At 46.0% G+C, this 24,939-nt stretch overlaps 1 protein-coding gene across 1 annotated transcript in view; it reads left to right on the top strand.

Moving 5' to 3' along the window:
• The window catches only part of LOC100433112 (contactin-associated protein-like 4), an 83,603-nt gene that overhangs the window by 37,820 nt on the left and 20,844 nt on the right, over positions 1–24,939 (top strand). Inside the window, exons 7-9 of the mRNA XM_054550166.2 lie at positions 2,559–2,686; positions 9,563–9,730; positions 10,356–10,574. Of these exons, the coding sequence (XP_054406141.1) occupies positions 2,559–2,686; positions 9,563–9,730; positions 10,356–10,574 (515 nt within the window). The remainder of the gene's footprint in view (positions 1–2,558; positions 2,687–9,562; positions 9,731–10,355; positions 10,575–24,939) is intronic.

Genomic DNA, 24,939 nt, shown 5'->3' with positions numbered 1-24,939 from the left:
TGTTCATGTTAGCATTGCTGGCACATGGAAACACAGTGGGTTTTCATGTCATTGATTTTTTATCCATTGGCCCTGCTAGACTCATATTATTAATTTTTAATAGTCTGTAAATTCTTTTGTATTTTCTGCATATATAATCATATCATCCATAATTATTGTAATTTTGTTTTTTCCTTTACAATCATAACATTCTAGTTATTAAGTTAAATGGGTACATTAGTGGTTTTTATGTTCTCATTTAAGCCATTTAAATGCCTAAGATGTTTCTCATAAAGTAAAATTTTAATTGACCAAGAAAGTTTTTGGTGATGATATATTTTTCTGTAAGTCACATTTCTCATAAGAAAGTAAAAACCGCTCCATTCACTTGGAGCTGTCTTCAAATTTGGTCCTAAGAATGGTTTTGAATGATTTCATTGTGGACAATGGTACCATTTCTGTTCTTCTGCCCAAAAACTATTACGAAATGTTAGAGTTGGCCAGACATTTCTCCACTCTCCTCCTTTCTAATGTTTAAAAATATCCCTTAACATTTTCTGTAGTTTACAAGTGTCTGTGAAGGAAGTTTAAATGCTGTCTTCTTGGAGTCTTGAGACCTCTGGGAATCCATGACAGCTGCACTGTGTCTGTGTCTGTCTTGCAGTGGACCCTCCAAGGAGAACACAGAGGAAGTCAGGAGTGGCTGTGAACCAGTAGTTTTGAGTGAGCCTGGCTACCCTGGCAAATCTATTGTGCATCCCCTGAATGAAGCAGGGAGTTTGCACTCACACAACAACGTCGAAGGCCACTCTTCACTGCAGTTGAGCCATAGCAGTTTCCAAATCAACGCTGACCAAAGACATATTAATATTTCATCACCGTTCTCCACACACATGCATCCACTGAGCTACATTTACTTATTCTCAGCACTCTACATACATTGCTGATGTTAAACTCTTAATAAAAGTCATGCGTTCTGCAAAGTTATGCTTAATAACTTCAAGGACCCTCAGTGAATGACCACAAGCTCTGCATTTCTGGGGAGTGTTCCTTGCCTCCTGGGACTTGAGTGTTTGTGCTGTCCAGAGACAGACGGTCAGACAGTGATTAATGCGGCTGCTCTCCACCACCTCAGAGATGTCCCCAGGCTGGCCCCTCACACTCCCCATAAGCCACACTCCTGGTGCCTACTCTCTATTATTCCCAAATCAAGCTTTAATAGACTTGGAAAATCTGTGTTGTATCTTCTCTGTTACCAGAAAGAAGTAGCACCTTAACTAAGTAAAGCAGTGGATTGTTGAGGTTAAATTTGGCAAATGAGCCAATTCCTTCACCGTCTTACTGTTCGTATTTTAATTTTTATTCTTTTATATCTCAGTATATGCACTAAAGACAGCTAACATACTGTTGATAACATAAGAGGAAACATTTAAGACACAATTTTAAGTTTAATCTGAAATAAAATTCTTAATTTTGTTAACTATGATAACATTTTTTTCTGTTAAATAAGGAACTTTTAATTGCATTAAAAAATAGGAATACCCACACATTCAGCCCCTTGGCCCTTTCTTCCAAATCTACATGGAGGCAGAATTGGCAGCATCTAAAGGGTAGAAACGGCTTTATTTCTCCCTGTGGATTCAATCAGATTCTCTATGGTCTATAAATCAGAAATCCACATGGAAGTGAATTCCATCATAAAATCATAAAGATGCAGCAAAAATGTAAACAATGCCCTTATTTGGGAAGTATGGAAACCAGCCAGAGAGGAGGTGGTGGCAGCCGGGGCCAGGCTCTCTGCCCCATCCCAACCCTCTCTGCATTTCTTCTAAAGATGTTCATTTATCTCCAGCACACACTCAGTTTTATAAAGCCATTCATAGCAGGAATGAGTGTGCAAACATCCCTGGAACTGGTGGTCACCAGGGCAAGGATCACACCTGTCACCTGTGGGAAGAGAAAGTGGGTGGTTCGGGTTGGAAGAAACCTCTAGGGGCAGGTATTTACCGAGCACTCACTCTCAGGTCATCCCACTGATTAAAATTTAGAGAGTATTGCATTGCATTTGATTCCCAACTCGGTTTCAAATCAGTTTTTTTTTTTTTAGTTATAAAACCCAATAAAGAAGGACAAAGCAAACACAAGGCAGCTTTCTAAAATAATAATTAAAATAAAAATGTGAATGAAAGTCATTTTTTATGGATGTATTACATAGACTATATTTTATTAATATTTAACAATCCCCCTCACTTAGCTGCCCACAAGGCACCTAACACTGCATGCCATGCAGCATTTATTAGTATTTATTATTTATTTAGCGGTATTTATTAGTACTCCGACGTTTAGAAGCGCAATCTGCCACTCATTTCGGCTGAAGCTGTGATTTCGGGCTGGCAGATGGCCACCTTTAGAATCTGCTACCTGCCTTCTCTGTGGTCCCCATGTGGATGAAAGGATCCATTAAGGGTGTTACTGTGCCTGGCATTTGAGTGGCAGCCCCGCCAGGCCTGGCATGTCCCTGCATGTGGAGCTGGGTACCCATGGCCCTGCCCAGCGTCACGCGGTGTCTTCTCCCCCAGGACGAGTGATGCGGGCATGCTTTCCCACCGCGAGCACCTGCCGGTCACACAGATTGTCATCACCGACGCGGACCGCCCGGGATCCGAGGCAGCTTACAAGCTGGGACCTTTGCAGTGCCAGGGAGACGGTAGGTAGCGCCCACACCTCTCTCCTGACAGCGCCTGTCTGCGCAAAGACCGCCTCCATGGGGGTGTTGGTGGAAAATGAGGAGTTATGGGCCTTTTTAAAATTAGGGAAGTGACGTATGCCGCGTGGCTATTACTCGGTGGTTGGTCTAAGGCGTTACCGGGAGAGGCAAGGGGAGCCCTGAGAAGCTTCCCCGTTGACGGGAAACATCAGCTAAGGGAAAGGCCCCCTGCAAGTGTGTGCAGCACGCCCTGCAAGAGAAGCTTCCGGAGACTCCATGGGTGTCATCTGTCCACGGACCCAGCCTCCTGTCTCCATCACCTGGTCAGGGAACTGGGACCTGAAACCAGCCATGCACTCGACTTCTCACTACCAGGATGGCGGGATCAGAACATTGGCTGGAAACAAGCTAACCAAGTGCATTTCGCTTTTTCACTTCGATTTCTGCAACTCTAGCGCTCTCTCTTTTTTTTTCTCTCTCTCCTTTGTAGCAGTGGCTCCTGTGATTTCATTTCTCACAATATTTGCAACCTAAAGCAATATTTTTAAATGCAATTGCAGCTTTCATGGCCACTACACATTTGCAGCAGGGAGCTTCCCAGGTGGAGACCAGTCCCTGTGAGCACCACCCCACTGTGAGGCAGTGCACGCCCAACCTCGTGTCCCGCTGAGACATCCGGTGACTTCAGACACTCCTCAATGGCTTCACCACCCACGTTTTGTTTTGTTTTTTACCTTTCTCAAAGATTTTATGGTCCAAGTTCTTAACTAGAACTTAAAATAAAAATAGAGCAATTATTTGTTCTAAATTAAACCTTAGCACACATTTGTGATGTGTCATTGTAGGATTGTAGAAGTTTGGAAGAACAGATGTGACTGATGATTATACAAGCGCCACCACGCACCTGCCCATCATAGGTGCTCCCTGACAGCTGCTCTCTCCACACACCTGCCCGTCATAGGCGCTCCCTGACGGCTGCTCTCTCCTGCTCTACGCCCTCGGCTCCCACCTCTGGCTCCGTCCCTGCCCCTCAGTGACCCCTCAGTCGGCCCTGTGATGATCATAGATCTTTACCCCAAGACTTTGACTAGATTCTCTCTGATTGCCTGGCTCAGAGCAGTCCTCCATTGCTCCAAGCTCAGCATGAATTATGAGAGAACTGGGGTCTCTTCTGTTCACATCTCCATTAGGTTTTTAGTCTGTGGGTCCCGGCAGGGAGGATGCCCATCCTGGGTAAGCACCGCACAGGCTGGAACTGGCCATCAGAACCAGCCCACGGCCATCAGAACAGGCCCAGATGTCAGCCTGGAAATCAGGCGGGAGCCACACGGGGCTTCGGGCAGCCTCTGAGAGCTGCTTTGTGGGTCATCCACGGTGCTTTTGCATTTTTACGAATCGCTCTTTGTTTGGTCAGTGTTTTGGGGAGATAGATAAGCTCTGTGAACCGGCTCCATCACGCCACCTTCCTTCTCCAGAAGTGTGTATGCTATGCAAACCTTTCACAAGCAGGAAAGAGATACTCTTTATTTTCATGTTCAGTTTGATGATCGGACCTGAAAAGCCATTATAAATCTTTGACATTTGAATTCTGATCATTTTAATGTAAACATCGGCCCTGCTGCTACCTGGCATTGGAAAACCTTCTAAGTGTCCTGTGGAAGGAAAAGCCATGGCTGAGCTGCTGGAATTGGCTCTTTCATTTCTTCTGCGTGACTGGAGCAGCTGTCTGGGAAATCCTAGCTGCCCAGAGAGCATGAATATTTAGGGTGTGCAGCTGTGCAGCCCGAAGGAGGCCGCCCCTCAGACAATGTCGTCCTTGATTCTCTCCCCTCAGGCACTGCTGTGCCTAAACCACTTTGGGAGAAGGGAATCAAATCAACCCTGCCCTGACAACAGGGTTTTGGGGCTGCATCGGGGCTGCCTGCCCAGAGCCTGGAATCCATCCCCGTCTGAAACTCTGAGTCCCTCGCTCTGCTTGGGGCTGTTCTCTTTTGGTCCCTGCCTGCCCGCTCCTCTTCCTTCCTCCCTGCCTCCCTCTCTCCATTTGATCCACGAAGCACAGGAGGGTTTCTTGGAGGACACTTTATAAAACCGAACGAAAGGCATATTCTGAATTCTCTGTGGCTGAAGAAAACAGGAAATATTGCCAAGTCCTTTAGTGAAACAATGTGTGAGTGGCTCCAGTGATGCAACAGGGGAGGCCATGGCGGCATCGCCCTCCTGGGGGCCACAGTGAAGAAGAGAACAGGTGTACCTCGCACCCACAGGACGATGCCAGGGACCAGGGAGGAGGGAAGGGCAAGGGCGAGGGAGGGCTCCACAGAAGGCCACGTCTGGAAGGAGGCCTGGATTGAGGAGGACAGGGTGGGTGCAGCGTCCAGCACACAGAGAGTCCTGCTCAGCAGGAACCAAGCATGTGGGGCTTGGCTGAGGGTTGCTGTGACCCGGTCTGAGCCTGAAGCAGCTTCAACAGAGGCCAGGTGGTGAGGATCGAACTGGGGCTGGATCTGAAGATAAAAGCAGAAAGATTGAATGGGCAGTGGATGTGATTTACGAGTCTGGCAGCCTCGAGGGTTGGGTCTGAGCGGCAGAGCCTGGGACTCGTGTGCAGAGCTCAGGGATGAGCTGCTCCAAAGCCCGAGATTGGCATGGGCAGAGCAGAGAGGGGGGTGTTGGACTTGGGAGAGGCTGGAGGGGGAGGCATCAGAGGGCAGTGGGTGTCTGGGGGGAGGAAGAGCCAAGGGCAGAGCCCCCCAGGGCAGAGAGCAGTGGGCATGCGGGACGGGCCAGGAGTTCTGAGCAGTGGTGCCATGAGGAGGACCCTGTAGGGCCTCAGGGCGGGGAGAGGGTGTGTCCAGTTGCACCAGTGCCACCGGGCCACATTGCAGGACAGAGGTGCCCCCTGGACCTATTGGCAAGGGGCCTGTGCCAGCCCAGGGAGTGCACAGGAACATTGAACAGAGGCCCAGGGCTCCCTCCACACCGCGTCCTGCACCGGTCACAGGGGAGCACGGATGGAACTTTGGGTCCAAAGTTGCTTCTTTCCACTCCTTTGTGACCGGCTGATTCTTGGTGGCTGTGAGAATGAACAGCAGCGGAACAGAGGAAGGAACGGCCCAGTGCGTGCTGCTGTGCTGCAGGTGATGGACGCAGGCCTGTGCCTCCAGAGTCCGTGTCGAGCTGCTGATGTCAGAAGTGCCACCCTCTAACCTGGAGGCAAAGGTGCGCATGGAAGACCCGGCCGTGCATCTGCTGAGCTGGCTCCTCAGCACTGCTGTCAAGAGATAATTTCTGAGAGTAATGATCCTTTCCCGTTGGCCTGACAATTTCATGCCGCACGTGTCTCCATACGAGGGTGGCTTTTCTATGCACACGTTCGTGAATAGCTTTGTTCTCTTTTCCAGCTGTTCTACCAACCAAAAACTGTAATTATATCCAGCATATTGCATGATTTTCATTTTGTTTTGCTTTATATTTGATTCCTATCATTTTCCCCAAAATTAGGAAATAGCATTACAAATTTCAAAAGAGGAACCATTGAAGTCTAAAATCAAGAGTAGCTATGCTCTGAACAGGGAAATTATAACCACTACTGGTGTTTTCTTTTTGTTAAAAAGCCAGGCTTACCAGTTCATTTTTGTAAATAATCAGAAAGGTAAATTTGAATAGAAAAAGTTACTATCTCAGCATTTTTATAATTTCTATTCCTAGTTTTAAGAAACATACAGTTATATTGTGTATGTCTTGGATCTTGGAAGTATGCATCCTTGCTTTATAAAGCCACCTGCCTTTTAACATGTTTTCTCTTCCTTTTTAAAAATAATTTATTATTTGGAAGGTTTATTTGTAGATCAAATAGAAATTTAAAAAAAAATTTATGAAATAAACCTTAATCCCATAGGGCAAATAAAACTTATTTTCCTGAATGGGCAATGTCTATCGGAGAAAAACATTGAAGGCAAGTCTCTTGTTTCATTTTAACTTTGTGAGTGGAGGTTCACCAAGTTATATACAATATGCGCACAATACATCCACCCTCTGTGTAAAAGGTGAATACCATCTGTACGTCATCCACACTACACATGCACAGACGCCATCCACACTGCACGTGCACAGTCCCTGGATGCCCCGTCTTAGACCCTGTGTGTCTGTAGAGTTTATTTCCACATCTCCACCTAGGCAGCTTCCACCCCCCTCTGCTGTGGAAATCGCACTTGGGTTCTGTAACCCTTTGCGTCACACACACACACACACAAGTGAATGCAGTTTCCACCCCCTCTGCTGTGGAAATTGCGTTTGGGCTCTGTAACCCTTGGCATTACACACACACACACACACACACGAAGTCACCTTGAAGCAGGGCTGTCACCAAGTCCCTGCTGCGCAGGAGGCTCATGTGGTTGTGCCGAGCCCTTCCTGGTGGGTGACTTGGGCCCCAGTGTTCTTCCAGCTGAACCTCCTATAGCACGAGAGGCCATGGCTCCTGCCAGGAATACCCTGGAGCCACTCCCCAGGGAGTCTCGGGCACCAGGACCCCTAACCCCTTCTCCTGCCCACCTGTGCGCTGGGCAGAGGACCCCAGGACTCCAGGTGTGGAGGGGGCGTGGGGGCAGCTGCGTTTGCTTTTCTGGTTCCCAGCTGACCAACTGACTGGGCTTCCTGTGAAGTTCAGCCCCTCAGGGAGCTGAAGGTTCAGTCCCGGAGTGGCCCTTGTGTAAACGGGCAGCATGTAGAGCAGATTCTCGTCCACTGGACTAAACGAGCCCCCACTCACAAAGCTAAAATGAAACAAGAGACATCCTTTCATGATTTCCTCCACTTTGGGATATTAAGGAACCCAGACACTCCTGACAGCAGCCAGGGGTGCGAATAGGCCTGATTTTCTGTCTTTCCTGCCGTCTTAATTCACGTATTTTTTTTTCTGCAATTGTTCAACTAAAAGCACTGTGATGATCTCAAGGCATCTCCAGGGACTCGCCTGAGACTGCAAATGTGGGGTTTCCTGGCGGGTGCCTGGCATCGCCTTAATTCACAGAGTTCACTATGGCCAGGCCCAGGAACAACAGTAACACAGAAGTTAAGAAATATGCTTACAGCTTCATTTAACCAGAGAATGCTCCAGAGAAAAATGAAACATCTTCAGAAAGAATTCTCAGCGGAAACCCAGCAAACAGGGGCAGCTGGCTGCATGTGAGCTGCTGAAAACCTGAGCACGGACTCCTTAATATGAGTTCTTCCAGGTGAAGCTGAGAGGTGGATGAGCTGAGTGTCATCCTCGTGGCTCCGGATGGGACAGAATGCGGATCTGCGCCCACTCAGAGCAGAGATGAGTGGGGTCTCCCTCTCCCGTGGTAACAGAGGGAACGGATAGTGGGATGTCACTGTTTTTCTGACACCCGTGCGTGAACTCATTCTCCAGGAAAAGTAATTTAGGTGTGAGGATGTTATCAAGTCTGGGGAGTGACGAGGAATGGGCTGTTCACATAACGATCTGTGCTTACAATGGATGCCCCAGAACTTTCGAGGCAACACCAGCAGCTTTGGAGTCCAGGACAGCATGGCCAGTACCTACCTGGCTGAGCCTTTAGGGTCATGCACAGCCGCTGGGTCCTACTTCACCACCACGCCACACCACGGGCCTTCCACGAAAGCCAGTGTCAAGCTAAATCCAGAGAAGCTCATGGCATTGCCTCAGAAGGGCATTGCCTCAGAAGGACAACCAGATAAAATAGAGGGAATGAAAGTCCAGATAAAAACCATGAATGGACAGTCATTTAAATCTAGTACATATGACAGGATTGTATTACATGCCTTTGGAATTCCATTTCCATTAATGTGCTAATCACTTGGGAAGATGCTTTTATCAACTTGAGCACTGTTAAAATGTTTTAAGTCATTTATTTTGCATTGATCCTAAGTGATACGAAATTACACTAACAGGCCAGGGTGCAGTGGCTCACACCTGTAATCCCAGTACTTTGGGAGGCCGAGGCGGGCAGATCACGAGGTCAGGAGATCGAGACCATCCTGGCTAACACGGTGCAACCCCATCTCTACTAAAAATACAAAAAAATCAGCCGGGCATGGTGGTGGGCACCTGTAGTCCCAGCTGCTGGGGAGGCTGAGGCAGGAGAATGGCGTGAACCTGGGAGGTGGAGCTTGCAGTGAGCCAAGATCGCGCCACTGCACTCCAGCCTGGGTGACAAAGCAAGACTCGGTCTCAAAAAAAAAAAAAAGAAAAAAAGAAATTACACTAACAGAAACCAGTATGAGAAAAGTGGTTATTTTCCAATCCAGTTTTCTGAGGAGACGTGGAGATCGTTGGATGAAAACAGTATGTTTGTGAGACACGGTCATAGCATGAGGCATGGGTTCCACTGATGAATCTTCTCATTGGAGGAAGATTTACCACCCAGGCCTGGATGAGAGCCGGGGTTCCTGCCACGTGGAGGTGGCCCTGACTGGATGTGGAGAAATTCCGGATGCCTGGGTGGGAGGGTGAGCGTGGCCAGCTCAATGGGTTTCTGCAGGATATTTTCTTTAACTTAAATTTACAAAGGTGCTTAAAATATCAAATGATGAACAAACCAATGTTTTGATAATAAAAGTATGGTGGAACATTATTGAAGTGATTTGCCTGGGTAAAGCGTTCAGAGTGAAGACACTTTTCTTACAGCAAAGGTGAATTCCTTCTTGTACCACGCGGGGCCCTGCACCTCCCTGTTCTCATCAACCGCGGCTCTGCGCGCAGACCTCATGTTCAGGAAAACGTCAAAAAGAACACAAATGCAGCCTTCTTAGGTTGTGGCTACGCTCAACAGTGAATGTTTGACACGCCTCATGGGTTTACTGCCCTCTCCCCCTTCTCCCCGTCAGGGTCCTTCTGGAACTCGGCGTCTTTCCACACGGAGGCCTCCTACCTGCACTTCCCCACCTTCCACGGAGAGCTCAGCGCTGACATGTCCTTTTTCAAGACGACAGCTTCCTCTGGGGTGTTGCTGGAAAACTTGGGGATCACGGACTTCATCAGCCTGGGGCTGCGCTGTGAGTATCCGGGAAGCTCTGCGGGGCACCTGTTACTTTGCTGTAAGCTCTTGGGGCGGTTTTGTGCGTGAAGCACCCCCAGCCCCTGTCATCAGCCCCACCCCTGACTGGTTCATTTCCAGCTCTCAGGTCTATGAGTTCCACTCAGCGCTGGTCAAGGATACCGGCCATGTGCCCCGGCAGCACAGTAGGGGGCCCACGGACCTGTCTGCATTCAGCTGGGTACAAACAGGGCGTTGGGTCCCACCAGGGCGTCCACAGGGCGTTCCTGAATTCCCAGTCCCTTCATGGCACAGACCTGCGATGTTACGGACCCATGCCCCCAACCTCCTCATCAAACTGTGTGAGGTTCAGGACGAAATTCTCCACAGACCCAGGTGGTTTCGAGTTTCTCTGCCATGGGTCATTACCTTTCCAGTTCCTTACTTAGTAAACTGAACTGTACATTCTGAGCTTATTTATTTTCCCGTATACATAAGTTAACTGTGCCTTTCCACCCTACTTCAAAAGTCGATTCCTCGCCTGAGGGCCCCACGCCCTTGTCCCCAGGGAGCCCTCCCCGTGGTCCAAGCTCAGGCCCCTCCTCGGCTGTCACTGACACTGCTTCCCTGTGGGATGTTTCCAGCCCCCGCGGTAGTGGCGTTTTCGTTCGACGTGGGAAACGGGCCCTGCGAGGTCACGGTGCAGTCGCCCACTCCCCTCAATGACAACCGGTGGCACCTGGTCCGAGCCGAGAGGAACGTGAAGGAGGCGTTGCTGCAAGTGGACCTGCTGCCCCCCAGCACCCTCCAGGCCCCCGAGGACGGTCACAGGCTCCTGCAGCTCAACAGCCAGCTCTTTGTGGGTGAGTGCGAGCCGCGCAGCTGGCTTCCCAGTCCTGCGGGTTCTGTAGAGACGGCTGGAGAGGAAGCAGAGAATGCAGCCGGGGTTGGGTGACAGCTGAGGCACCACTCAAGGCTGCGTCCCCACACCCGGTCGGGTGCTCCGTGGTGAGCTCATATCCAGGGCCGGGTGTTCCGTGGTGAGCTGGTCCCCAGGGCCGCGTCCCCACTTCCGGTCAGGCGCTTTGTGGTGAGCTCATCCCCAGGGCCGTGTTCCCACACCCAGCCGGGTGCTTCGTGGTGAGCTCATCCCCAGGGCCGTGTCCCCACTTCCGGCCAGGTGCTCCGTGGTGAGGTCATCCCCAGGGCCGCCTCCCCACACCCAGCTGGGTGCTCCGTGGTAAGCTCATCCCCAGGGCGGCGTCCCCACTTCCGGCCAGGCGCTTTGTGGTGAGCTCATTCCCCGGGCCACGTCGCCACACCCAGCCAGGTGCTTCGTGGTGAACTCATCCAGGACCCGCACTGGGGCACTCTGCTCCAGCTGCGTCCTGCCCAGTGGATGGTGTAGTAGACTTTCCCAACCATTGGTCTCTACCTGCACGTGGACGCCCGCCCTGAAGCTGCAGCAGGTGCTCCCCTGGGTGTCCCAATACTGGGGCCAGAAGGAAACCAGGAGGGAGGTGGCCACGGCCCATTCACCTTCCTCCTGCTCCCCACCCTCCTTCCCAACCCCGTCACTTGCTCACATTTGCAGGCAACCCAGACCCTCAGTGGCCATTTGCTATGACTCCCCCGCAGCCCGGAGTGGGGGCCCTGGCTCCTGCCCTGGCTCACTGGTTGGTTTTGGGGCCTCCTGCCCTGGCTCACTGGTTGGTTTTGGGGCCTCCTGCCCTGGTTCACTGGTTGGTTTTGGGGCCTCCTGCCCTGGTTCACTGGTTGGTTTTGGGGCCTCCTGCCCTGGTTTACTGGCTGGTTTTGGGGCCTCCTGCCCTGGTTACTGGTTGGTTTTGGGGCCTCCTGCCCTGGTTACTGGTTGGTTTTGGCTTTGTGTTGTGTTGTCCACAAATGATTTTATTCTCATTTTGGTTTCAGGAAGACAGTAGGATTACCCCCTCTATAACTACTCCTCTGCATTTTCAAAAGAATAAAAAAGGTATTTATCAGGAACTCCAATCAATGAAAAATAATCACAAACTCTTGCTAGAATCTCAGTGAGGTGGATGTTTGAACTTTTAGGATCCCCACACATTTCTGTGCTTAAGCAATCAACTCTTATGAGCTTTCGCTAGTCAAAAAAATGAAGCTTATTGTGATATTTTACAAACATTTAATTTTAGTATTTTCTGTGTATTTTTTTTACTTTTTTGAACTATTTTAGCCTATTAAAGAGATACTTATGGAAATTTTTATGCCTAAGGCACTGCGCTGAATGCCCTAATTGAGATCGTATGGCCACATTTGAATAATGTGTGTAATATACAGTTGTATAAGTTACGAGTACATATAAATAAAATAACACAATTTCTGCAAAACTATGCAGAAAATTCATAGGGTGACTCTGCTTCCTGGACCCTGTGTTCTGAGAATGAAAAGTCTTTCAACCCCACTTAGCTGTCTCGGCTTTTTTTGTTGTTGTTGTTGTTTTTTGAGACGGAGCCTTGCTCTGTTGCCCAGGCTGGAGTGATCTCGGCTCACTGCAAGCTCTGCCTTCCAGGTTCACGCCATTCTCCTGCCTCAGCCTCCCAAGTAGCTGGGACTACAGGCTCCCGCCACCACGCCTGGCTAATTTTTTAGTATTTTTAGTAGAGATGGGGTTTCACCGTGTTAGCCAGGATGGTCTCGATCTCCTGACCTCCTGATCCGCCCGCCTTGGCCTCGCAAAGTGCTGGGATTACAGGCATGAGCCACCGCGCCCGGCCTGTCTCGGTTTTTATACTTGGTAAGTTCATGGTAAATTCCTGAATCATGGACATCTGCTTTAACACGAAATCTCAGACTGGGTCTCATATCAGCATCTCCTCTCCTGAGCCTGGCACCACAATTAAAACCATAGAAGTGGCCTTTCTACTTTGAAAAATGGAGCAGACAGGAACTGTCCTCAAACTTACAAGTGCAGTCTGCTCTGGGCTACGGCCGACCGTATCAGGTCCTGGGAGCTACACCTGCTTCCACCATTTCCCGGTGTCCACAGCCTTCCCAGGGCTGAGTTCAGGAGGGATTTGCTGCAAGCAGGGAAGCCCCTGCACAGCCAGCAGCCTGTGAGGGCAGAGACTGGCCGCACCTGCCAGTCCCTGATGTTTTAAAACACTCTCCCAATGAGTCAAGTCTTTCAGTTTTTAAATTCCCATATGTAATTAAACATATGTGTTTGATTTCAATAACTCACTATTTTACCTACTTTGATGAGGAAAAAATAAAAGATTGCCTCATCGCAAACAAAATGTCACAATTTCCAGATAAACCTAGCAGAGCAATTTAGTTTCTGGTTCAATGATTCACCAAACACTGTCTTCCAAACAGGTCCCACCTTTTCTTGACTGTATTGCTCATTTGAACTTTTGTCTATCTTTAGGGAAATTTACAATGTCTTTGTTATATTCTTGATAATGAGAACAAGATGGCTGAGAGGTGGGCTTCTGAGGACAGCTGGTCGAGTGCCTCCCACCTCTGTCCCCAGGGTGCAGGCAGCACCTGCCTCTCTTCCCATCCAAAAGAGTGTCCAGGGCCCTCCCTGGGCCACTCAGCCCACCTGTCTGGGGTCAACTCGCTCTGGGCTCACCCAGCATTTGAGACGGCTGCTACCAGCTTCGCCCTTGAGGAGTGCGGCAGCCCCTCTGACGGCCAGCCCTGACTTCAGAGGCAGAATCTGGTCTAGAGTGAGATGTCTTCATTGATGTCTGTAGCACCAATGCCCAAAGAAATTCGAATTGTCCTCATTTGCAAGGGCTAGGGTCACAGCTCACAGTGTCTTGTGCCTCAGATACCAATTCCTTGGGAACATTATCTGCTTGTGCTGAGCCGTCCTCTGTAGCTGGGGCACACGCAGAGCGTCATGAAGACTGTGCTGTGTTTTCAGAGTTGCTGTTGCTTTATTTTGTAATAATAGCTTTTATCCACAGACTACACGGAAGAAAGATCTTTAAAAACATAAGACAACACTGGAAAAAATAGAAAGTTAACTGCTTTCTCGTGTAGCATATAAATATGAAACAGAGGAAGTTTCACCCTCATGTGGGATAGAAGTCACTTGAGATGTTACCTCTTAAGAGTTTCATCAAAAAACTATTAGTTGTCTTATTTGGATAAGCACTGTTTTTATTTAAATTACATTTTCCATTTCACTGGGCTGTGTCAGGTATCCAGGCCCCCGTGATAGCGCGGCACTGCTGCATTTGAGGAGATTCAGACCTTTCTGGGCACCACAGTGGGCTAAGGACCTGCTGCCTTCTGACTGGAAGTGGAGACCCACAGCAGCTGAAGGATGTGGGCCCAGCAGAGCAGCATCTCATAGATGGTGCTTGCTGGAGCAGGGTCTCTAATATAGGATACAAATTAAGAGGTTTCTGGGGCTGGACACAGTATCTGAAGCCCATAGTTAACAAATTCTAGAAAGCCGTCTTCTGTGCCATCAAACGCCAGTGAGGAAAAAATATTGTATATGTGAAAAACAATGTCATTTTTAAGAAGTCAGATGCCCGTCATCTCTACGAGAGAGGCTTGAAGGTGGTGGACGTCGCATAATTAAATGGCGCTTGCTCTTGTGGCCACAGGTCCCCACCAACCCAGCGGGATTTTCCCTCCTGTCCCTGCTCTAGGGTTAAAGCATGGCCTCATGAACTGAGCGGCCCCTCAAGGTTTCCCTCCCCTCCCCTTGCAGGTGCTTTTGTGGGGCTAGGCTGCCCCTACAAGGCGGTGCTGGGGTGTAAATGGAGGAGACGCACGGCTCTGAGGACACTCTCCTTTCCACCTGCTGCTGTGAGGACACTCTCCTTTCCACCTGCTGCTGTGAGGACACTCTCCTTTCCACCTGCCGCTGTGAGGACACTCTCCTTTCCACCTGCTGCTGTGAGGACGCTCTCCTTTCCACCTGAAATTGTGAGGACACTCTCCTTTCCACCTGACACTGTGAGGACACTCTCCTTTCCACCTGAAATTGTGAGGACGCTCTCCTTTCCACCTGCTGCTGTGAGGACACTCTCCTTTCCACCTGCTGCTGTGAGGACGCTCTCCTTTCCACCTGCTGCTGTGAGGACGCTCTCCTTTCCACCTGAAATTGTGAGGACGCTCTCCTTTCCACCTGCTGCTGTGAGGACACTCTCCTTTCCACCTGAAATTGTGAGGACACTCTCCTTTCCACCTGCCTCTCTGTGTCCAGCACTGAGACACAGATGCAGAGGAACCTGGGAAAGCATGCCTGGGCCTGGCCACTCAGCACCAGATGCTCCAGCGCCCGGAAGGCCAGGCCCAGGGGCAGGCTGGGGCCCCCCAGGGAGGGTTGGCTGAGGGCTGGCCAAGGGCCCAGGAAGCCTCAGCCCAGCTGGGCTCCTGTAAATAGAGCTGGACACAGACGGGGCACCAGCAGCCTCCTGTGGCAGGAGAAGCACAGTCCAAGGAAAGCAGAAGAAAGTCTCAAAAGCCCCTGTGTCAGGAAGGGAGCAAGGCCCTGGGCAGAGGGGCCTGCAGGTCCCGGGGCCCATTGAATAGTCGGCTTAAGGCAATGGGAAGCCACTGGAGAATCGAAATAAGGGATGCAATGCATCCATTTTGCTTGGTCAAAAGACACACAATTTTTTTTAAGTGGATAAATGGACTACTGCAATTTTTTTTCCACACAGGCAACCAAAGAAAAAGTAAATTTCCACCAAAAGGCACCAACAGACAGTGGGAAGTCTACTCACATACGCCTTCTGTGCCTGTGGCTGGAGCGTGTGCCAGGCTGGAGCGTGTGCCAGGCAGGCACTGAACTGACTGGGAAACTGCCCACCCACTCTGCAAGCTTGTAACGTTCCCATTATTCCAGAACTTGCGGCATTTCACATGAAGTGCACAATCACCTTGTCAAATTCTGCAAAAAATAGCCTTTTGATTGGAATTGTGTTGAATCTGTGAGTGAATTTGGGGGAAGATTAACTTCTTAGAAATATTGATCATTGTTTCCATGAATATGGTATATCTTTTAGTTCTTTAATTTTTTTCTCAATACTATATTTTAGTTTGACATGCAAAATATTTCTACAGCTTTTTAATTAGATGCATTCCTAATAATTTAATATTCTAATATCACTGTAAGTCATTTCAAATACAGTGGATATTTTTGTTTTGATTTTAATTACAAACTTGCTAAATCTACTTACTGCCTCTAGTAGCTTGTTTGTAGATTCCAGCAAATGGTCTACATAGAAAATCACGGGGGGAGGAGCCAAAATGGCCGAATAGGAACAGCTCCGGTCTACAGCTCCCAGCACGAGCGACACAGAAGACGGGTGATTTCTGCATTTCCATCTGAGCTTTGAGGAGAGCAGTGGTTCTCCCAGCACGCAACTGGAGATCTGAGAATGGGCTGACTGCCTCCTCAAGTGGGTCCCTGACCCTTGACCCCCGAGCAGCCTAACTGGGAGGCACCCCCCAGCAGGGGCAGACTGACACCTCACACGGCCGGCCAGGTACTCCAACAGACCTGCAGCTGAGGGTCCTGTGTGTTAGAAGGAAAACTAACAGAAAGGACATCCACACCAAAAACCCATCTGTACATCACCATCATCAAAGACCAAAAGTAGATAAAACCACAAAGATGGGGAAAAAACAGAGCAGAAAAACTGGAAACTCTAAAAAGCAGAGTACCTCTCCTCCTCCAAAGGAACGCAGTTCCTCACCAGCAACGGAACAAAGCTGGACGGAGAATGACTGACGAGCTGAGAGAAGAAGGCTTCAGACGATCAAATTACTCCGAGCTACGGGAGGATATTCAAACCAAAGGCAAAGAAGTTGAAAACTTTGAAAAAAATTTAGAAGAATGTATAACTAGAATAACCAATACAGAGAAGTGCTTAAAGGAGCTGATGGAGCTGAAAACCAAGGCTCGAGAACTACGTGAAGAATGCAGAAGCCTCAGGAGCCGATGCGATCAAATGGAAGAAAGGGTATCAGCCCTGGAAGATGAAATGAATGAAATGAAGCGAGAAGGGAAGTTTAGAGAAAAAAGAATAAAAAGAAACGAGCAAAGCCTCCAAGAAATGTGGGACTATGTGAAAAGACCAAATCTACGTCTGATTGGTGTACCTGAAAGTGACGGGGAGAATGGAAACAAGTTGGAAAACACTCTGCAGGATATTATCCAGGAGAACTTCCCCAATCTAGCAAGGCAGGCCAACATTCAGATTCAGGAAATACAGAGAACGCCACAAAGGTACTCTTCGAGAAGAGCAACTCCAAGACACATAATTGTCAGATTCACCAAAGTTGAAATGAAGGAAAAAATGTTAAGGGCAGCCAGAGAGAAAGGTCGGGTTACCATCAAAGGGAACCCCATCAGACTAACAGCGGATCTCTCGGCAGAAACCCTACAAGCCAGAAGAGAGTGGGGGCCAATATTCAACATTCTTAAAGAAAAGAATTTTCAACCGAGAATTTCATATCCTGCCAAACTAAGCTTCATAAGTGAAGGAGAAATAAAATACTTTACAGACAAGCAAATGCTGAGAGATTTTGTCACCACCAGGCCTGCCCTAAAAGAGCTCCTGAAGGAAGCGCTAAATATGGAAAGGCACAACCAGTACCAGCCACTGCAAAATCATACCGAAATGTAAAGACCATCGAGACTAGGAAGAGACTGCATCAACTAACGAGCAAAATAACCAGCTAACATCATAATGACAGGATCAGATTCACACATAACAATATTAACTTTAAATGTAAATGGACTAAATGCTCCAATTAAAAGACACAGACTGGCAAATTGGATAAAGACTCAAGACCCATCAGTGTGCTGTATTCAGGAAACCCATCTCACGTGCAGAGACACACATAGGCTCAAAATAAAAGGATGGAGGAAGATCTACCAAGCAAATGGAAAACAAAAAAAGGCAGGGGTTGCAATCCTAGTCTCTGATAAAACAGACTTTAAACCAACAAAGATCAAAAGAGACAAAGAAGGCCATTACATAATGGTAAAGGGATTAATTCAACAAGAAGAGCTAACTATCCTAAATATATATGCACCCAATACAGGAGCACCCAGATTCATAAAGCAAGTCCTGAGTGACCTACAAAGAGACTTAGACTCCCACACATTAATAATGGGAGACTTTAACACCCCACTGTCAACATTAGAGAGATCAACGAGACAGAAAGTCAACAAGGATACCCAGGAATTGAACTCAGCTCTGCACCAAGCGGACCTAATAGACATCTACAGAACTCTCCACCCCAAATCAACAGAATATACATTTTTTTTCAGCACCACACCACACCTATTCCAAAATTGACCACATACTTGGAAGTAAAGCTCTCCTCAATAAATGTAAAAGAACAGAAATTATAACAAACTCTCTCTCAGATCACAGTGCAATCAAGCTAGAACTCAGGATTAAGAATCTCACTCAAAACCACTCAACTACGTGGAAACTGAACAACCTGCTCCTGAATGACTACTGGGTACATAACAAAATGAAGGCAGAAATAAAGATGTTCTTTGAAACCAACGAGAACCAAGACACAACATACCAGAATCTCTGGGATGCATTCAAAGCAGTGTGTAGAGGGGAATTTATAGCACTAAATGCCCACAAGAGAAAGCAGGAAAGATCCAAAATTGACACCCTAACATCACAATTAAAAGAACTAGAAAAGCAAGAGCAAACACATTCAAAAGCTAGCAGAAGGCAAGAAATAACTAAAATCAGAGCAGAACTGAAGGAAATAGAGACACAAAAAACCCTTCAAAAAATAAATGAATCCAGGAGCTGGTTTTTTGAAAGGATCAACAAAATTGATAGACTGCTAGCAAGATTAATAAAGTAAAAAAGAGAGAAGAATCAAATAGATGCAATAAAAAATGATAAAGGGGATATCACCACCGATCCCACAGAAACACAAACTACCATCAGAGAATGTTACAAACACCTCTATGCAAATAAACTAGAAAATCTAGAAGAAATGGATAAATTCCTCAACACATACACCCTCCCAAGACTAAACCAGGAAGAAGTTGAATCTCTGAATAGACCAATAACAGGAGCTGAAATTATGGCAATAATCAATAGCTTACCAACCAAAAAAAGTCCAGGACCAGATGGGTTCACAGCCGAATTCTACCAGAGGTACAAGGAGGAGCTGGTACCATTCCTTCTGAAACTATTCCAATCAATAGAAAAAGAAGGAATCCTCCCTAACTCATTTTATGAGGCCAGCATCATCCTGATACCAAAGCCTGGCAGAGACACAGCAAAAAAGAATTTTAGACCAATATCCTTGATGAACATTGATGCAAAAATCCTCAATAAAATACTGGCAAACAGAATCCAGCAGCACATCAAAAAGCTTATCCACCATGATCAAGTGGGCTTCATCCCTGGGATGCAAGGCTGGTTCAATATACGCAAATCAATAAATGTAATCCAGCATATAAACAGAACCAAAGACAAAAACCACATGATTATCTCAATAGATGCAGAAAAGGCCTTTGACAAAATTCAACAACCCTTCATGCTAAAAACTCTCAATAAATTAGGTATTGATGGGACATATCTCAAAATAATAAGAGCTATTTATGACAAACCCACAGCCAATATCATACTGAATGGGCAAAAACTGGAAGCATTCCCTTTGAAAACTGGCACAAGACAGGTATGCCCTCTCTCACCACTTCTATTCAACATAGTGTTGGAAGTTCTGGCCAGGGCAATTAGGCAAGAGAAGGAAATCAAGGGTATTCAAGTAGGAAAAGAGGAAGTCAAATTGTCCCTGTTTGCAGATGACATGATAGTATATCTAGAAAACCCCATTGTCTCAGCCCAAAATCTCCTTAAGCTGGTAAGCAACTTCAGCAAAGTCTCAGGATACAAAATCAATGTACAAAAATCACAAGCATTCTTATACATCAATAACAGACAAACAGAGAGCCAAATCATGAGTGAACTCCCATTCACAATTGCTTTAAAGAGAATAAAATACCTAGGAATCCAACTTACAAGGGATGTGAAGGACCTCTTCAAGGAGAACTACAAACCACTGCTCAAGGAAATAAAAGAGGATACAAACAAATGGAAGAACATTCCATGCTCATGGGTAGGAAGAATCAATATCATGAAAATGGCTATCCTTCCCAAGGTAATTTACAGATTCAATGCCATCCCCATCAAGTTACCCATGACTTTCTTCACAGAATTGGAAAAAACTACTTTAAAGTTCATATGGAACCAAAAAAGAGCCCGCATCGCCAAGTCAATCCTAAGCCAAAAGAACAAAGCTGGAGGCATCACGCTACCTGACTTCAAACTATACTACAAGGCTACAGTAACCAAAACAGCATGGTACTGGTACCAAAACAGAGATATAGATCAATGGAACAGAACAGAGCCATCAGAAATAATGCCACATATCTACAACTATCTGATCTTTGACAAACCTGACAAAAACAGGAAATGGGGAAAGGATTCCCTATTTAATAAATGGTGCTGGGAAAACTGGCTAGCCATATGTAGAAAGCTGAAACTGGATCCCTTCCTTACACCTTATACAAAAATCAATTCAAGATGGATTAAAGACTTAAATGTTAGACCTAAAACCATAAAATCCCTAGAAGAAAACCTAGGCATTACCATTCAGGACATAGGCATGGGCAAGGACTTCATGTCTAAAACACCAAAAGCAATGGCAACAAAAGCCAAAATTGACAAATGGGATCTAATTAAACTAAAGAGCTTCTGCACAGCAAAGGAAACTACCATCACAGTGAACAGGCAACCTACAAAATGGGAGAAAATTTTCGCAACCTACTCATCTGACAAAGGGCTAATATCCAGAATCTACAATGAACTCCAACAAATTTACAAGAAAAAAACAAACAACCCCATCAAAAAGTGGGCGAAGGACATGAACAGACACTTCTCAAAAGAAGACATTTATGCAGCCAAAAAACACATGAAAAAATGCTCACCATCACTGGCCATCAGAGAAATGCAAATCAAAACCACAATGAGATACCATCTCACACCAGTTAGAATGGCAATCATTAAAAAGTCAGGAAACAACAGGTGCTGGAGAGGATGTGGAGAAATAGGAACACTTTGACACTGTTGGTGGGACTGTAAACTAGTTCAACCCTTGTGGAAGTCAGTGTGGCGATTCCTCAGGGATCTAGAACTAGAAATTCCATTTGACCCAGCCATCCCATTACTGGGTATATACCCAAAGGACTATAAATCATGCTGCTATAAAGACACATGCACATGTATGTTTATTGCAGCATTATTCACAATAGCAAAGACTTGGAACCAACCCAAATGTCCAACAATGATAGACTGGATTAAGAAAATGTGGCACATATACACCATGGAATACTATGCAGCCATAAAAAATGATGAGTTCATGTCCTTTGTAGGGACATGGATGAAATTGGAAATCATCATTCTCAGTAAACTATCGTAAGAACAAAAAACCAAACACCGCATATTCTCACTCATAGGTGGGAATTGAACAATGAGAACACGTGGACACAGGAAGGGGAACATCACACTTCGGGGACTGTTGTGGGGTGGGGGGAGCGGGGAGGGATAGCATTGGGAGATATACCTAATGCTAGATGACGAGTTGGTGGGTGCAGCACACCAGCATGGCACATGTATACATATGTAACTTACCTGCACGTTGTGCACATGTACCATAGAGCCTAAAGTATAATAATAATAATAATAATAATAAAAAGAAAAAAAAAGAAAAAAAAAGATCACAAAAGAGATACTGTAAGGCCTGCCTGACATCATCAATGGGAAATGAGAATAAGATGAGAGCTGAGGGATGAGTGTATCTTTCATTGAAAGGAGAGAACACAGATGAGCTCATCTGACATTTTCACAGGAAGGGAGAGACAGAAAATATTTCTCCTTTCCTAGCATGTTTTTTAGCTCTTTATGAGTTGAATAGCTGATACACGTTGTGTCTAATAAAGAGATCACAGAAACCTCACTGGGAAAAAAAAAAAAAAAAAAAATCACGGGATGTACAAATAAAAAAAAAAAAGCAGCTTTACTTCTTCTTTCCAGGACGGATGCTTTGTTCCCATATTTTCTTGCCTATGACACTGGCTTGAATCTCCAGTACAAATTGCACAGGTGTGCTCAGAACAGAATTTTTGCCTGACCTCACAGGTCTCAGCCTCTCACCAGTGCCGTAGTATTGGCAATGTCCTCACCACAGATTAAGGAGCATCTCTTCTATTCTTAGCCGGCTGAGAGACTTTATCAGGAGTGGATGAGGGATTCCATCAAAGGCTTTTGCTGCACTGATTGGTGTAATCAGATGTCTGTACTTTTAAATGATTTTATTATTATGGTGAATTATATTGAGATATTACTGATTTAAAAAAGGAAAAATACTTTCATTCCTAAGATAAAACCTACTTGATCTCATGATGCATATTCTGGTTTTTTTATTTTTTATTTTATTTATTTATTTTTAGACAGAGTCTGGCTCTGTCACCCAGGCTGGAGTGCAGTGGTGCAATCTTGGCTCACTGCGACCTCTGCCTCCCAGGTTCAAGCAATTCTCATGCCTCAGCCTCCTGAGTAGCTGGAATTACAGGCACGCGCCACCACACCGAGCTAATTTTTATATTTTCAGTAGAGACGGTTTCACCATGTTGACCAGGCTGGTCTCAAACTCCTGACCTCAGGTGATCCACCTACCTTGGCCTCCCTAAATGCTCACACCCAAATTACAGGTGTGAGCCACTGTGCCCGGCCTGAATTATCCTTTTTTGATATATATTGTTGGATTTGATTTGCTAAAATTCTGTTTAGAATTTTTGCATTGTTTTCATGAGGAATGTCTGTGTAATTTTCTTTTCCTTTAATACTCAGTCTAGTTTTAGTATTAGTGTAATGCTACCTCATAGAATAAGTTGGGAAATAGTTCCTCTTCTTTATTTCTTTCTAGAAGATTTTGTGTACAATTAGAATTATTTCTTCCTTAAATATCTGGTAGAATTCAACACTAAAGCCATCTCTGCTCCTGGTTTCAATGGTGTGAAGGTTTCCAAGTATAAGTTTATTTTTTTAATTGATATACAGCTTTCATGGCTGTGTATTTATTCTTTATAGCACTTTGGTAGTTTGAGTCTTTCAAGGAATTTTTCCATTTCAGCCGATTTGTCAAATTTATTGGCATAAAATGTTCACAATCCTTTAGTGATTTTGGTTAAACCTGTGGTGTTGTCACCTTCCCCACTGATGAGCCCTGTAATCGGCCTGTTCGCTCGCTCTCTCTGTCTCTCTCTCTCTTTCTCTGTCTCTCTGTCTCTCTCTTTCTCTTTCTCTCTGTGTCTCTTTCTCTGTCTCTCTCTCTCTCTGTCTCTGTCTCTCTCACCAACTCCCTCTCTCCTTCCCTCCCTCTCACCTTATCAGTCTTGATAGACATTTATTAATTTTATTGGTATTTCCAAAGAACCAGCTTCTGTTTTTATTGGTTACTACTTTTATGTTGTCTGGTTCATTGACTAATACTCTGATTTTTTTTTCTGTTTTCTTTAGGTTTTATTGCTCTTCTTTTTCTATTTTCTTAAACTAGAAGGTGAAGCAATTGATTGGAAGCCTTTCTTCTCCACAAATATAGGCCTGTACTGCTAACTGTTGTCACTTAAATACTGCTATAGTTGCAACCTGCGAATACTCATAGATTGTATTTTAATTTTCATTCAGTTCAAAATACTTTTAATTTTCCTTTTGATTTCTTCTTTGGCACATGTGTTTTTTATGAGTGTTGTGTTTACTTTCTAACTATTTGGACATTTTCTAGGGATTTCCTTTATTTGAAATGAGATTGATTTTTTTTTTTTTCTTTGAGATGGGATCTTGTTCTCACTGCAGCCTTGACCTCCTGGGCTCAAGGGATTGATCCTCCAGCCTCAGCCTCCCAAGTAGCTGGGACTACAGGCATGCACAACCACACCATGTTCTTCCACAACATGGATGAACGTAGAATCCTCACAATACATTTTTCTATTTTTGGAAGAGATGGGGTTTTGCCATGTTGCCCAGGCTGGTCTCAAATTCCTGGGCTCAAGCAATCCACCCACCTCAGCCTCTCAAAATGCTGGGATTACAGGCATGAGCCACTGCACCTGGCCTGAAATTGACTTCTTCTGATATAGCTATAACCACTATAGCTTCCTTTCAATTAGTGCTACCACGGTGTATCTTTTTCAGTTCATTTACTTGTAACCTCTTTGTTCTTTATATTTAAAGTGGGTATTGTTTAGGCAACATTTAGTGGAGTATTGTATTATTAAACAATCTATTTCTGTCTTTTAATTTCATTTGTGTTTATACTTATATTTAATAAGATTTTTCACACGACTGAGTTTAAATCTATCAACTTACTATTTATCTTCCATTTGTCCCATCTGTTCCTTTTCTATTTCTTTTTCAGCTTTTGTTTGGATGGAATAATTTATAGGATTCTATTTTATCTCTTTCACTGACTTGGTGGTGGTAGCTCGTGTGTGTGTGGGAGAGAGATTACTGGTTGTTTTGGGTGTATAGTCATCTTTAACCTATTAGAGTCCAACTTCAAGTGACCCGTTACCACTCCATGGACAGCAGCAGAAACCTACAATTGTGCATTTTTATCTCCTCCCCCTGCCTTTGTGCTTTTGTTGTCAGATATTGTAATTCTACATGACATATGCTTTAAAAGATGCTGTGGCCCGGTGTGGTGGCTCACGCCTGTAATCTCAGCACTTTGGGAGGCCAAGGCAGGCAGATCATGAGGTCAGGAGATTGAGACCATCCTGGCTAACACGGTGAAACCCCATCTCTACTAAAAATACAAAATATTAGCCAGGCGTGGTGGCGGACGCCTATAGTCCCAGCTACTTGGGAGGCTGAGGCAGGAGAATGGCGTGAACCTGGGAGGCGGAGCTTGTAGTGAGCCGAGATCGCACCACTGCACTCCAGCCTGGGTGATAGAGTGAGACTCCGTCTCAAAAAAAAAAAAAGACAATGTGAATATTTTCAAAGAGTCCATTATATTTTAGTGGTAATGCAGAAATGTTTTTCTGATTTACCCACACGGTGTGGAGACCCAGCAATCCATTGGGGAACCCTTCCTTCTGCTGTAGCATTTGTCTGGTGCAGATGTGCTGGTGAGGAGTTCTGTCGGGTTTTGTTATCT

This window comes from Pongo abelii, chromosome 11 (assembly GCF_028885655.2).
Source record: "Pongo abelii isolate AG06213 chromosome 11, NHGRI_mPonAbe1-v2.0_pri, whole genome shotgun sequence".
Classification (NCBI taxonomy): Eukaryota; Metazoa; Chordata; class Mammalia; order Primates; family Hominidae; genus Pongo; species Pongo abelii.
Note: the sequence above shows the minus strand (reverse complement) of the source record. Positions and strands in the feature narration are given on the sequence as shown.